General features: G+C 40.6%; 2 protein-coding genes across 2 annotated transcripts in view; both read left to right on the top strand.

The window, feature by feature from the left end:
* Window positions 1-943: 943 nt before the first annotated feature.
* gpx2 (glutathione peroxidase 2) lies at window positions 944-3206 on the top strand. Its single transcript, XM_063006804.1, has 2 exons — window positions 944-1165; window positions 2664-3206. The coding sequence occupies exons 1-2, from the start codon at window positions 944-946 to the stop codon at window positions 3015-3017; spliced, it is 576 nt and encodes a 191-aa protein (XP_062862874.1). The 3' UTR covers window positions 3018-3206.
* A 3924-nt stretch (window positions 3207-7130) lies between these two features.
* LOC134324835 (signal-induced proliferation-associated 1-like protein 1) overlaps window positions 7131-16203 on the top strand; it is a 92666-nt gene continuing 83593 nt past the window's right edge. The window contains exon 1 of the mRNA XM_063006712.1: window positions 7131-7323. The gene's annotated coding sequence lies outside the window, so the exon portion shown is untranslated. The remainder of the gene's footprint in view (window positions 7324-16203) is intronic.

Genomic DNA, 16203 nt, shown 5'->3' with positions numbered 1-16203 from the left:
GACTTTTATTTGATTGCAGACAGTTTGAACACCAGCTATTTCATGTTTTGTCTGCTCAACATTTCATTTATTAATAAACCTCCATTCCTGCATTTCAGGCCTGCAACACATTCCAAAAAAAGTTGGGACGGGGGCAATTTAGAGCTAGTAATGAGATGAAAAAACTAAATAATGATGTGATTCCAAACAGGTGATGTCAACAGGTGATTGTAATCATAGTTTGGTACAAAAGTAGCATCCAGGAAAGACCGATTGGGATTGGACCCACTGCGATCCTGAACAGAATAAAGCGGTGGTAAACAGATAATGAATATTGTCTTAGTAAACATAGTACTTTAACAGAGTAGTAGTGACATTAAATTACAGATTCAGTGTAACATCAGAGCTTGGGCTCAGCTTATTTGAAGAGGATTAGATTGAACATGTATCTATTTTTAATGATCTGGGAACATAGGTAATGACTTGCTAAATGTTTAATGGTGCAGAGGTAGATACAGGGAGTAAAGCTTATAAAGTGTTTAATTCCTTTACATTCTGCTGCATAGATAAGAATAGCTTTATTACTGCATGATCTTAGTAATAAGTAAGTAATAGTTTAAAAACAGCATGTTAACAAGAAACAAAGTATTACATTTAGAGTAAATGCATTTGCCATTGATTTCTGAGGTATTGGTTTATTTCTTGGGATGTCTCTTGTTGGAAGTACATATTCCATATTGCATTTTGAGGCTTTTATTTAATTTTTGGCCTAGACAAGTCTGGCTAGATGTGTTCCTGTTCTAAAACCTGAGATGCCCTGCCTGTCTTTTCACCTCACAGAGGTATCATGTATCACCTGCATATTGGCTTTCTTCTAGGTTATTTGACACTTCACATTTATAGCCAAAGACTTGCAGAACGGTTAGGAAACGCACGCTTATTTGAGTGACGGTTAGCGTGGAATATGACTTTCATAGCCAAAACCTTTTATGACCTGTGTGCTACCACGCTGGAAGGGGATTCGATAGATTTTAATGTCTATCGAGGACGAGTGGTACTTATTGAAAATGTAGCCTCGCTATGAGGCACCACCACGAGGGACTACAGCCAGCTCAACGAGCTCCAGAGGAGATACCCGCACCGGCTGGTGGTCCTGGCCTTTCCCTGTAACCAGTTTGGCTATCAGGTTAGTAGAACTCATTTTAAGGCTTTTTCTTGGGTTAAACTTGGTCACCAAGTGGTCACCATCTTTTGTCTCCAGAGATCAACCTTTTAATAGAGTGGTATTGGTAGCAGCACACACTGTTAGTGCAAGTAATAGCACATGAGTATATACTGAATATCCTTCACTTTTAATTGACAATACACAGCCATTTAATTATTAAGAAGTCTGGTTGCGCTAATTTTTCATATTTTTAACTACTTAGCCAGTCATATCAGCAACCTGTCTAAGAGGGTGAACACGAGCTTAGATGTAGAGCTATCTGCCTCAGTTTTTTTTTTACCTAAAGCAACAACATAAGGTGGCAAAACACACTTGGAGGAGACTGTCAGTCTCTACACCAAATGAGGCATAACATTATGACCACCTTCCTAATATTGTTTTGGTTCTCCTTTTGCTGCCAAAACAGCCCTGACCCGTCGAGGCATGGACTCCACTAGACCCCTGAAGGTGTGCTGTGGTATCTGGTTCCAAGATGTTAGCTGCAGATCCTTTAACTCCTGTAAGTTGTGAGGTGGGGCCTCCATGGATCAGACTCGTTTGTCCAGCACGTCCCATAGATGCTCGATTGGATTGAGATCTGGGGAATTTGGAGGCCGAGTCAACACCTCAAACTCGTTGTTGTGCTCCTCAAAGCATTCCTGAACCATTTTTTGCTCTGTGGCAGGGTGTATTATCCTGCTGAAAGAGGCCACAGCCATCAGGGAATATCGTTTCCATTAAAGGATGTACATGGTCTTCAACAATGCTTAGGTAGGTGGTACGTGTCATAGAAACATCCACATGGATGGCAGAACCCAAGATTTCCCAGCAGAACATTGCCAAAAGCATCACACTGCCTCAGCCGGCTCGCCTTCTTCCCATCGTGCATCATGGTTCCATGTGTTCCCCAGGTAAGCGATGCACACGCACCCGGCCATCCATGTAATGTAAAAGAAAACGTTGGATCGTACCACACGGACCAGCCTTCACTCCCCACGTGCATCAATGAGCCTTGTCCGCCCATGACCCTGTCGCCAGTTTACCACTGTTCCTTCCTTGGACCACTTTTGATAGATACTGACCACTGCAGACCGAGAACACCCCACAAGAGCTGCAGTTTTGGAGATGCTCTGACCCAGTCGTCTAGCCATCACAATTTGGCCCTTGTTAAACTCGATCAAATCCTTACACTCGCCCATTTTTCCTGCTTCTAACACATCAACTTTGAGGATAAAATGTTCACTTGCTGCCTAATATATCCCACCCACTAACAGGTGCCGTGATGAAGAGATATAATCAGTGTTATTCACTTCACCTGTCAGTGGTCATAATGTTATGCCTAGTCGGTGTACATATGCGCTCACATATGAATAGAGCATCAAATGGGCTAGAGTCAGCCTTGTGTGTCCTATTGTATGTCCATGTTATTATTTTTGATGTTATTATGTTTTGACCTTCTTTTTTTCTCCCCACCCTTTAGGAAAACTGCACAAATGCAGAGATCCCAAGCTCCCTAAAGCATGTACGACCAGGTGGAGGGTATGAACCCGCCTTCACTATTTTTCAGAAGTGTGACGTGAATGGTTCCAACACACATCCTGTCTTTGCATACCTGAAAGACAAGCTTCCATATCCTGATGATGACCCAGTCTCCCTTATGCAGGACCCCAAGTTCTTGGTATGGAGCCCCATCAGTCGGACGGATATCTCGTGGAATTTTGAGAAGTTCCTGATTGGCCCAGAGGGCGAGCCCTTTAAAAGATACAGCAAAAATTTCCAGACCACTGGCATAGAACCCGACATCCAGAGGTTACTTCGGCTGACTAAGAACTAGTCTCATGTAAACTCGGCATCAAAATGTATTTCATCTGAATGTGGGCACCACTATGTACAGCCTCCTTTACCTTCTCTTATTTTACTTAATGACGTGATGCTCTAAACTTATCAAGGGAGTATCAGCTGAGACACTGTAAATATAAAAGATGTGTAGAGGATGCTTGCAAAGATGTGTGGAATGTATGATGCTACAATAAAATAAAATTTTGTTTTGTGATGGGATACATAGCAAAACCAACATTTGTTGGAATTTAACTTGCACACACGTTACAGATATTCTTATCTAAAATATGTTAAAGAGCTGCATTATAATTTTCTGTGTATACATTTTCCGAAGTCAGTAATTAGGATGGATGTCCACATATATTTTGCTATACACCGATCAGCCATAACATTAAAACCGCCTCCTTGTTTCTACACTCACTGTCCACTTTATCAGCTCCACTTACCATATAGAAGCACTGTAGTTCTACAATTACTGACTGTAGTCCATCTGTTTCTCTGCATGCTTTGTTAGCCCCCTTTCATGCTGTTCTTCAATGGTCAGGACTCTCCCAGGACCACCACAGAGCAGGTATTTTTTGGGTGGTGGATCATTCTCAGCACTGCAGTGACACTGACTTAGTGGTGGTGTGTTAGTGTGTGTTGTGCTGGTATGAGCTGCTGCTGTGTCTGATTCACTCATACCAGCACAACACACACTAACACACCACCACCATGTCAGTGTCACTGCAGTGCTGAGAATGATCCACCACCTAAATAATACCTGCTCTGTGGTGGTCCTGTGGGGTTCCTGACCATTGAACTGGTGCCAGTACAGAGAATAGCAGTTGGATCAAATAAAGCTATGCTGTAAGGATATAGTTTAAGTGGTTTTGTAATAAAAGTAATCAAGCTTTATTAATAACAAAACAAAAATAAACAACAAATCATCTACAACATTAATTAAATTGAAGTTTAGGTGCATTTAAAGGCAGACTAAATATGTCAGGTAAAATACAATTTGACATCCACTCATTCAAAAAGTAGGCTCACGTTTGACCCTAAGAATGAACAGAACACCAATTTAGCTAAACAAAGTGTTCAAGATGGGCTGTGCTGCTTCTGGAGGCGAGCAACACATAGAATCTATTTATTGAAGGCTTTAAACGTCATAAGCAGTCCATAAGGGTTTGGGGCAGGGGTGGTATATGTCATCAGAATAACAAATTATGTAAAGCTATCTATTATAAGCTTTAAATGTCATAAGCAGGACAATTTGGGTCAGTCTATAAAAATATGGGGGCAGGGGTGTTACCTCATAAAGAAATAACCTCATAAGAGTTGGTATAGAGGGCGGCACGGTGGCTTGGTGGGCAGCACTGTCACCTCACACCAAGAGAGTCCTGGGTTTGATCCCCAGGTGGGGCGGCCCCGGTCCTTTCTGTGCAGAGTTTGCATGTTCTCCCCGTGTCTGCATGGGTTTCCTCCGGGAGCTCCGGTTTCCTCCCACAATCCAAAAACATGCACTCAGGTTAATTGACACCGAATTGCCCTGAATGGTTGTGTGTATGTGTGTCTGCCCTGTGATGGACTGGCGCCCCGCCCAGGGTGTTACCGCGTGTCCCATTGAAAATCTGGCATAGGCCCCAGCACCAAATCCTCCTCCGCGCAACCCCAATTGGATAAGCGATTAAAAAAGTGAGTGAGTGAGTGAGTGAGTGAGTTGGTATAGAGCAGGGGTGTCCCAACTACGGCCCGCCATCCATTTTAAATTGGCCCGTATCAAAGTCAAAAAATATAACGGACTATGGCCCACACATAATATTTGTGCTTAACTGTGTTGTACTAAAGCAATAAGCCACTCGAGACCGTGCATTACTGTTATGATTTTAGCACGGGGAAAGAAGTTTTAGGCACTCCGCGAACGGCGGTCAACATAAAATATAATAAATACAACAATGTTTAATTCATAAATGTATTTATTGTGTATAAACTTACAATAAAGCATTCTTCCGCGACGCAAAATAGTTCGATTAACAGTGTTGCTAGGCAACATGAGGGCGAAAATAACATTATTTTTTTCTATTCAGTGGCGTATTAATATGGAATGATGTGAGGTGGTCCTAGGTGTACGTTTATCGGGGATTTTACAACGGCTTCGAACGCGGCTCAGCCAATCAGATTTTAGGACCGGAACTATCCGTTTTATAATTCTTAGTTTAAACACTTGGTGGCGCCACATCCCCTATTTCTCTTGTCTCTTCCTTCATACAGGACACTGAGAGAATGACCTGTCAACCTTTTTGTAAAAAATAAAATGAGAATCTACTAATGAAGAGCTGTGATGGAGGTTTTTTCTTCTTCAAACATGTTCAATTATTAAACGTAATTTACCTGCATTTGATTGATTTTGCCAGTATTCATGCATTAGAAGTGAGACAGTATACCTCACGTCTAGTGAGTGGCCCAGTCCTTTGTATATTTTTCTGTTTGCGGCCCTCAGGAAAAAAAGTTTGGACACCCCTGGTATAGAGGGCATTTTAAATTTTAAATTGAAATCCATTTGCTGTAAAACCACTTCACCTCCATGTGGTGGCAGCACTGACTAAACCTAGTCACAACAGGTGCAGTTGCATGGAAGCGTTCTTCATTAGACCCTTGTATCTACAGCAAAGCTGCTTGATTGGGCAACTGTTAGACTGGGTTCCTTAGAGCAACACATTTCCTGGGAACCCTCGGTCCTGGTCACTGTGTGTTCTTTAGACTGTGTCCTCTTGGTTCTCTGTTTTGTGCCACCTCTCAAAAACATGCAAAGATGAACTGGCTGCTCTAAACTGCCCCAAGGTGACTGAGTGATTGGTTGAGTGATGCACTTTTCATTTATTTAAGTGACAAATTTAGAATTTTAGGCCTGCAGCACATTTAGCAAAGAATGGGACAGAGACATGTTTTCCACTCTTACATCTCCTTTTCCAAAATTACACTTTATTTATCTGGGAACTGAGAATAAAACATTTGCAGTTTTGCAAGTTGGATTTTTGCCCATTTGTGCATTATGTAAGACTTCAGCTGTTTAACAGACTGTGACCACCATTGTCTGATTTTCCTCTTTAAGATGTGCCTTACATTTTTAATGGGAGAAAGATCTGGACTGCAGGCAGACCAGTCAAGCAACTTTCTTTTAGTTTGCTTTCGGATACAAATTTTCCAGTAAGAAGGTCAAATATGTGTTTTGTGTGCTCCAGTTTTATCCTTTGGGATATTTGCTGTCTGCTTTCTGTCCAGAATAAGGGTGGCACAATGGGTAGATATTGCCTCAAAACAAGAAGGGTGGCCAGGGTCCTTTCTGTGTGGAGTCTGCATGTTCTCCCAGTCGATTTTCTTCTACAAGTCAAAAGACATGCAGTCAGGCCAAAAGACTGGCGACCTGTCCGGGGTTGAATCAGACTTGAATCGGACCAGGTGACCAGGATAAAACGATGATAAAACAGACATTGAGTTAATAAATGAATGCTTTCTGTCCAGAACAAGCTATTACATGATCTGGATTATCTCACCTGTGTTTGTGATTCACATTCCATCTGTCATCCTATATTTCATTTCACTGTTTGTCCATTTTTGGCATTCTCCAAAACAAAGTGTATCTCACGGGTTTCCCCACAAGGAAGGGATGGGGAGTGGGAGAGCACATACCAGCACAACACACACTAACACACCACCACCATGTCAGAGTCACTGCAGTGCTGAGAATGATCCACCACCTAAATAATACCTGCTCTGTGGTGATCCTGACCATTGAAGAACAGGGTGAAAGCAGGTTAAAAAAAGTATGTAGAGAAATAGATGGACTACAGTCAGTAATTGTAGAACTACAAGTGCTTCTATATGGTAAGTGGAGCTGATCAAATGGACAGTGAGTGTAGAAACAAGGCGGTGGTTTTAATGTTGTGTAGCAGTTCTCCCCCATTCAGATTTCAGACGCTCAGTTCTCGCGAGATTTGAGGGGTGGAAGGCTGGTGCTCAGCGCGGTGAGTGAATGGTGATCTCATTGCTTTAGTAAGTGCACGCTGCTGCAGCTGGACTGTTCATGTGAGCCGCAACTTTCAAGCAAACTTTTACCTCCTGTGCGCATCAGCTACACCGGATTACTGTGTTTAACTGTGGATTTAGTGGAGCAGCACTGAAGGGGTTTGGGGGAGCACTGCAGCGTGGTGTTTGTGTGTTTAAAATCGGATCGGAAAGAAGGGGAAGCGCTGCTCGGTGTTTAGCTTAAGCAGGGCAGCTGTTGTTCGAGAGGGAGTGGAGAGGAGAGGAAAGGAAAGGTAGGTTCATCAGTTTATAGTCATGATGCGGCTCATTGTTCTCTGTTATTATAAGCCGGATCTGTTTATTTCTCGTTAAAGTATGCACGCTTTTGGATTACTAAACGCGTTTGGTGGTACCACAATCCGTGTCATTCTTTCTGATGATTCACATTCAATGTGTTGGATTTAAATTCTGTGTTACATTGCGGTACATGGGTTGGGTCTGTGTATATTGTGGCAAACGGTCAACCATAACAAACTCGGTCACTGGTATAATAAAGTGCCTGCTTTGTAAGGTTGGTGATGCATGCCAATCACTGGGTTTGTTAGCCACAATGTACACTGATTGTACACATACCCCAGTTACCCACTAACACCATTACCAGTTACCATACGTGTACAGTGCTGCTTCCTACCTACCTGCTTTACTGTGTTATTATTAATATTATTAGTGTTTTTCTTAATAAAAGGCTTTATTTGACATGGTTAGTAGTGAAGCATTGAGTAAAAGTGCAAATGGCTCTACCTAAAAGGTGACACGTTTTGTGATATTGTTTTCTATCACTATTATTGTTTTTCTAACATCTCAAACAAGCACTGTCGATCCCTTGTGTGGAGTTTGCATGTTCTCCCCGTGTCTGTGTGGGGTTTCCTCCGGGTGCTCCGGTTTCCGCCCACAGTCCAAAGACTTGCAAGTGAGGTGAACTGGAGATACAAAATTGTCCATTGTGTTTGATATAACCTTGTGAACTGATTAACCTTGCATAATAAAGCAATAAGCCACGAGAGGCCGTGCGTTACTCCGCTTCGCGTCGTGCCGAAACAGCCTTCCCCGTGATAAAATAATAGCAGTAACGCACGGTCTCGAGTGGCTTATTGCTTTTATAAAACGGCGGTCAGCATAAAATGTAATAAAATACAACAATGTTCAATTTATAAATGTTTTTATTTACAAAAACGCTTACAAAAAGCTTTCCTCCGCGAAATCAGGTAGTCCGTTAACAGTGTTGCTAGGCAACATGAGGGCGAACATAACATTCGCAATAAACATTCCTCCACAAACACTGTTACACTATTTCTTGGATGAAACACTCGCTTAATGATTAAGATTACTGTTTATATTAATCTGGACATTTCCATGTATAGTACATAGTGTTCAACCAAGTTTGTACTTGTTCTTTTCAGTGGCGTATTAATATGGGATGATGTGAGGTGGTCATAGGTGCGCGTATATCGGGGATTTTACAACGGCTTAGAACGCGGCTCAGCCAATCAGATTTTAGGACCGGAACTATCTGTTTTATAATGAGGAACTACCGTTTCTGTCATGAATGTAACCAAAGAGTGTAAAACATGGCATTAAAATCCTAAAACAAACAAAACCTTTAGTGCTATAGTGTAAAAAACCCTTACATTTGAATGTATTTGTTGACTAGTTCTTACAAACATGAAGTGTTTAACAAAGAATATGTGTATAATATACCATTACATAAATGCAAGACCTTATACACAGTGTGCATCCAAATACATAAAGGGTTTAGTTTGTGTAACAGTGACAAACTCTGTACATTTGACATCTGTAAAGAATAGGCAAATATTTTTAAATATATAAGCAAACTGTAGATATATTTTTCCTACAAAACATTAAACAAGTGATTGACATGGCAAAATGTATCACTGTACTTTTTAATGTTAAGTTTAGCTTACAATGCAGAAAACAGTTTGATGATGTATATAATGTTACTCTTTTTAAACATGTTCACATATGTATCTACAACTTACACTGATCAGCCATAACATTAAAACCACCTCCTTGTTTCTACACTCACTGTCCATTTTATCATCTCCACTAACCATATAGAAGCACTTTGTAGTTCTACAATTACTGAATGTAGTCCTTCTGTTTCTCTACATAATTCTTAGCCTGATTTCACCCTGTTCTTCAGTGGTCAGGACCCCCACAGGACCACCACAGATCAGGTATTATTTAGGTGGTGGATGATTCGTAGCACTGGAGTGACAATGGCATGTTAGTGTGTTAGTGTGTGTTGTGCTGGTATGAGTGGATCAGACACAGCAATGCTGCTGGAGTTTTTAAATGCTGTGTCCACTCACTGTCCACTCTATTAGACACTCCTACCTAGTTGGTCCACCTTGTAGATGTAAAGTCAGAGACAATCGCTCATCTATTGCTGCCATTTGAGTTGGTCATCTTCTAGATCTTCATCAGTGGTCACAGGACGCTGCCCATGGGATGCTGTTGGCTGGATATTTTTGGTTGGTGGACTATTCTCAGTCTAGCAGTGACAGTGAGGTGTTTTTTAAAAACTCCATCAACGATGCTGTGTCTTATCCACTCATACCAGCACAACACACACTAACACACCACCACCATGTCAGTGTCACTGCAGTGCTGAGAATGATCCACCACCTAAATAATACCTGCTCTGTAGTGGTCCTGGGAGAGTCCTGACCACTGAAGAACAGCATGAAAAGGGGCTAACAAAGCATGCAGACAAACAGATGGACTACAGTTAGTAATTGTAGAACTACAAAGTGCTTCTATATGGTAAGTGGAGCTGATAAAATGGACATTGAGTAGAAACAAGGAGGTGGTTTTAATGTTATGGCTGATCGGTGTATTTTACAAAGGCATCTAATAGTTCAATAACTGCCCATGTCCACTATACAAAATGTACTGTAAATTCAATCTCTGTTAAATTATCAGGTCCCCCAGCTCAATAACCTTATCAGTATTTTAAAGGATATGACACAGTTCTTCAAAATGACCAGTTTACATGTAGTAATCAGTGCAGTCAGTCTGTAGCAGCATTTCAGACATGTTTTCATAGGAGATAACAGTAATTACAGTTTATCTAGCAAATTAGGTATTAAATCAGCCAGCAGCTGTAGCTGTTGTCATAAGTGTGTTGTTGACCCCCACTGGAATTGAATTGGGTGATATGCCAAAAATGTATTTTTGTAAGATAAAAGATTCTAAGCATGTATACTGTCATTTATTTTGCTTTATGTTGCTACCAAACTTGAAACTTTGTTGGCCCATGCTAACTAACAAGCCACATTAGCTTACTCGCAAGCCATTTTTAAGCAACATTTCACTTTAAGACGATCTTTACATCTGTAATTTTACATACAATTTTGAACACAAGAACTTAACCTACCGCACAGCCATACAAATAAAGATGAAAATATTAAATTGACCAAAATATAAAGACATACATAATACCTGTGGTTGCCATTAAATGACACAAATGTATAAAACATGGCCTTAAAATCCAAACAAGGGCGACACGGTGGCTAAGTGGGTAGCACTGACACCCCACAGCAGGAAGGTTCTGGGTTCTCCCCATCTTTGCGTGGGTTTCCTCTGGGTGCTCCGGTTTCCTCACACAGTCCAAAGACATGCAAGTGCATCCAAACAAACGTACAATTTTGGTATACAATTTTAATAACCTGCACTGGGCTTGTGAATTCTTTGTGTTTGTGCTTTACTTCAGTTGACTTCTATTCAACTTTGTGGACATCACATTTAGTGTTGAGACTAAACCAGAGCAGCGAACTGCTGCTTATTTATGATCTAACTCAAATGTCATCATCAAGATGCTTAGATCGCAAACACCAATTTACATTTGTTTATTTTTAACTATTAAGGTAGGCACTGCGATGCCACTGGGTGCCACAAAGATTTGGGTGCTAGGGTCCTGGGTTCAATGTTTGACATGTTCTTCCTTTTTCTTTGAGTATTCTTGTTTCATTTTACATGTGTGTAGCTACTCTCTAGGTAGGCTTCAGCCCTTTTGAAGAAGAAGATGATATTCTTTATTTGTCATATATATACATATACAGCTGTACAGTACAATGAAATTCTTTCTTCACATATCCCAGCTCGTTTGGAAGTTGGGGTCAGAGCTCAGGGTCAGCCATCGTACGGCCCCCCTGGAGCAGACAGGGTTAAGGGCCTTGCTCAGGGACCCAACAGTGGCTGCATAGCAGAGCCAAGATTTGAACAGCCAATCTTCCGGTTGATAGCCAAAAGCTCTACCCTCTAGGCCACCCTTTAGTGATCTTGATTGGTATGATGCAGTTATTCAAATGTACAAATAAATAATTGTTTTTCATTAAATGATTAAATATAGTGAAATACTAAATTCCCGCTCTTGGGGCTCAGTTACAAGCGTGAGCTTATTTTTTAGTAATTGCTAGACAGACTGAACATACTGTATTTACTAGCAGTAGGAGATGGGACATTCATAACTGGCACATTGAATAGATCCTGGAGTTTTTTAATAGTCAGACCTACAGTAGGTATCTAAATTTGACATTCTCTGCATTACCAGCATGGATAAAACAATAAACAAACTGCTTGTATATTATTAAATGCAGCCCTACTGCTCTCTAATTTGAGAAGCCACTGTTAAAAAAAGTAGATCAAGCTAAACGTTGAGAACAGCATTGTGTGTCTAGTGCATATTTTCCACCTTCATGCATCATTTATTCCAAGGAAGTGTCTGCCAAATTCATCCAAGCTGCTCACCTCCTTTCATGTCAAATTACCCCACATCAGAGATAAAGTGTTTACTTTTAAGATCTTAAGTCCTGCTAACTGACGAACAGATCACAGCTGGGGATTTTTCTCATACAGGGAGCATGACTTGCATATTAGTACTTTCAGCTCATTCCTGTTTGAGGCACCTGCCTTGCATGCCAATCGCGGTTTCCACTTTCTCTGAAATGCTTAGTTTCAGAATAGAATATGCCATAATACGTGCTGGTAATGAATGCAAGTGAAATCTAGTATTTTAAAGTGTTTTGAAATCTGCACTGTTTAAAGCAGGGGTCATCAAACTAAGGCCCGCGGCCGTATACGGCCCGATGCTTTCATTTAACCGGCCCCTTTAACCACAGCAGCAATACATGCTGTCTGGCCCCTGTTCATCTCTAAACTCACAGTATTATCCACGATTTTCCTGAACTTTGACCTTTCCCGTGATTCGTAGCTGAAGCCGGTTTTTGACTTCCGGTTACAGTGTTTACGTTCTGAACGACAGAAGTAGTGGTCATTCGTAACTGGGTTTTTTTTAACAAACATGGCCAAAAGCACTCGGTGGTTGAATAGTAAGTGTAGAGCGACTGTCTATTTATGCATTTTGTTAGACGAGTGCACTGTGTACCCTTATTCCCTCCTCTCGGTGTGTTGTTGGAGCGCACCCTGCTCACTCGCATGTCCGTGTCTCTGCAAGCTGATACTCCGAACAATAAAGCAGTTTTGTTTTAGTTAAAACTGAGTCATTTCTTAATTCCTAGCACTTGACAGTAAGGACATTTTAAGAAGCTGTGGTGACCGTGTTCTGACAGTGCTCCACGTCTACACAGTGGGTAGATGACATGAGGTTAGCTATATTGATATAAGTGAACCATTTCGTCTTTTCCGAAGCTGTAGACGGTGAGGAGCTACAGAACTATAAAAGCACAGAGGCTTACATGCGTAGGAATTGCTGAAGGTAAACATCAGGCGTGGGTAATGCTGAGGGAAAGTGGAGTAGTGGAGACGGTGGGTTACTCGTGCATTGCAGGGTTAGCGAAGTTGTGGAAGGTAGGGATGAGCCGAGGAACATTCTAACTGCTGTGAAACACTGGAAATAATAAACAATGTATCACGACTGATTTGTTGATTGTTTTTACTTCTACAACAGTGTATATTGGTTCATGAGTGGATGTAAAGCAGGAAAGGGGAGCTGAAGAGACAGAATAAAACGCGTTGCGTTGTTTAATTTACTAAAACAATGAACTGGGAACAACAAACAGGGTATTTACACCCGTTCAGTATTCACTTGCACAAGCCGTGTCTGTCTGGGTGTCCGGATTTAAATGTTATTTGTCCAATTTCTGCAACGCTCTCTAAAATTTTGGACTATACAAAGTGAAACTGCATTATACGATATTATACATCTTTTATTATTATTTAATTAATAAATATTATATTATTGATATAATTAATATGATTATTATTATATTATTATGGAATGTAAAGCGTAAGGCGCAGCGCACCGACAATGTTTACAAATCCGCTGCTGTTAAAAGCTCGTACTTTCCAATAACAGCTTCAATTTCTTTGAGTTGTTGTGGCACTCGAGAGCAACACACGTCGAGCCCGAGCTCATATTTGAACCATGCAGTCCTTACCAAAAGTAGTTTAATAATGTTGTAGTTAGTACTACAGCAAATCTAACGCGACCGGAAACGAAAAACCGGCAAACGGAAATAGGGAGGTGTCATGGCAGCCCCCATTGTGTTGCCAGGAAAATCGTGGATAGCGGACAATGTTGCTTGGTATACGACCTTTGTTTGGAATACAACTCGCGTGCTAGAACTTGTACGGGTCAAAATGAGTCATGACACCGCGCGCGACCCTTGTTTACCTCTCGCGAGACAAAGCCACGAGCGTTCACAGTGTGCCGTGTTGCTAAGATAAGATAAGATTAAGCAACATGAGGGCGAACATAACATTCGCAAACTATTACATTATTTCTTGGATGAAACACCCGCTTAATGATTAAGATTACTGTTTATATTAATCTGGACATTTCCATGTATAGTACATAGTGTTCAACCAAGTTTGTACTTGTTCTTTTCAGTGGCGTATTAATATGGGATGATGTGAGGTGGTCATAGGTGCGCGTATATCGGGGATTTTACAACAGCTTTGAACGCAGCTCAGCCAATCAGATTTTAGGACTGGAACTATCCATTTTATATATTATTTTATACAACCCCATCAACGTATAATATGTCAATAACAATAGGATTTTTTCTTCATGGGAACGGATTAATCATTTTCCCTTTATTTCTAATGGGTAAAATTTGTTTGGTACACGTCCTGTTTGGTATGAATCCAAGGATCTGGAACGGATTAAGGACGTATACCGAGGTACCACTGTACCTGTGAGCAGACTTTATCGAAGTTTAAACACCTTAAATCTCCAACCAGATTCAGACTCACTCATCAACACTTATTACCTATTATGACTGGCAGTAACAAATATGGAACCTGATGCTGACTGTCTCGTCAGGCAAAAGCAGTTCACAGTTCACACTGATTTTTGGGGAAACACTGTATGAGTTGGGATAATGGAAATGATTAAAATAAATAAAATGTCTGCATTATCATTATGAAGTAAAATTATACTACAGTTATACACAGCAGACAATACATCCAGTATACATAGTAAATAGCTTTTTTTGGGGTGTGTTTACTATTTCATCTGCGGTCCGGCCCCCTAAAACACTGAAGAACAGTAATCCGGCCCTTAAGTTAAAAAGTTTGAGGACCCCTGGTTTAAAGGTTATTTTCTGATTCTAGATGACTGGTTTGATACACCTTGCCCTGCATGGTTGTAAAGTGGGATTCAACAATAGGCTAAATACTGTATGGCAGGATTATACACCAATCAGCCATAACATCAAAACCACCTCCTTGTTTCTACACTCACTGTCCATTTTATCAGCTTCACTTACCATATAGAAGCACTTTGTAGTTCTACAATTACTGACTGTAGTCCATGTGTTAGTGTGTGTGGTGCTGGTATGAGTAGATCAGATACAGCAGTGCCGTGTCCACTTACTGACCACTCTATTAGACACTCCGACCTAGTTGGTCCACCTTGTTGATGTAAAGTCAGAGAAGATCGCTCATCTATTGATGCTGTTTGAGTTGGTCATCCTCTGAACCGTCATCAGTGGTCACAGGACGCTTCCCACTGGGCTTCTATATGGTAAGTGGAGCTGATAAAATGGACAGTGAGTGTAGAAACAAAGAGGTGGTTTTAATGTTATGGTTGATTGGTGTATGTCCATATCCAACAGCTCTGACTCCAATTGGACTGTCTGGCATGCCATACCGTCACATTGGTTCTGGTGCAGATGCTACCTTGTCACCTCACTGTAGTTCATCTAGCACCATTGAGTCTTTCTGCAGTTTGATTAGTTAGGGGACACTAAATCACAGTTTCTTACATGTGTGTGGTTAAAATTCTGTGTAAAGTTTTAAATGGGCAATAAGGTCTCCAATTTTAAATGTTTAAAAATGATACATGCTGCAGCTTTAAATTAAGATCGTCACATACGATCTATGAATCATATCTTTTTTTAAAAGGCAGAAAGGAGAAGTGCGCACCAGTTTTATTTGATGTTGTCTTTGAAACACAAAACACAAAACCAGCACAAGCAAGTCTTAATGATTCTTGGGCAGAGATGTTCATAAGACGCAAAATACGAGTCCGAGTCAAGTCACGAGTCTTTAGGTTAGTCCAAGTCAAGTCACGAGTCAATATAATATACACAAAACATATATTGGAAATGTAGTGTAGAAATAAAAAAATACTATGTAAGTTCAGATTAAAAACCACAACAGATTAGCGACAAATGAATGTAATTTTTATAACAAAAAGGTACCAGATAAAAGCTTAAACTGATACGTTTTGTTTTCATTGCAAAACGGAAGCGGCACAGCGGCCAAAATCCAAAACACAGCAAAACAAATTTATGACCACTGCTTACCTTAGTTTATGTTCTTCCAGATGCTATTAAATGTATAACTGTGTGTGGTCCTTCTAGGAATATAATAAAACCTCCAAACGTTTCCTGGTTGTGAAACGTTTATCTGTTTGGACGAACCAATCCAAACAGATAAAAAGCCAATCAAGTGTTTCATCTGTGACGCTACTGAATAAATGCAACGAATCAGGTCTTTCAACTAGGGCTGGGCGATTTTGCAAAAAAAAAAAAAAATCTTGATTATTTTAAAATTATAACTGATTGTCGATTTCGATTTATTTTGTTCTTGTATAATGCAATTAAAATAAGACTCAAATTTCTTCT

Source organism: Trichomycterus rosablanca, chromosome 13 (assembly GCF_030014385.1).
Source record: "Trichomycterus rosablanca isolate fTriRos1 chromosome 13, fTriRos1.hap1, whole genome shotgun sequence".
Taxonomy (NCBI): Eukaryota; Metazoa; Chordata; class Actinopteri; order Siluriformes; family Trichomycteridae; genus Trichomycterus; species Trichomycterus rosablanca.
The sequence above is the reverse complement of the archived record's forward strand: the minus strand, read 5'-3'. Positions and strand labels throughout refer to the sequence as shown.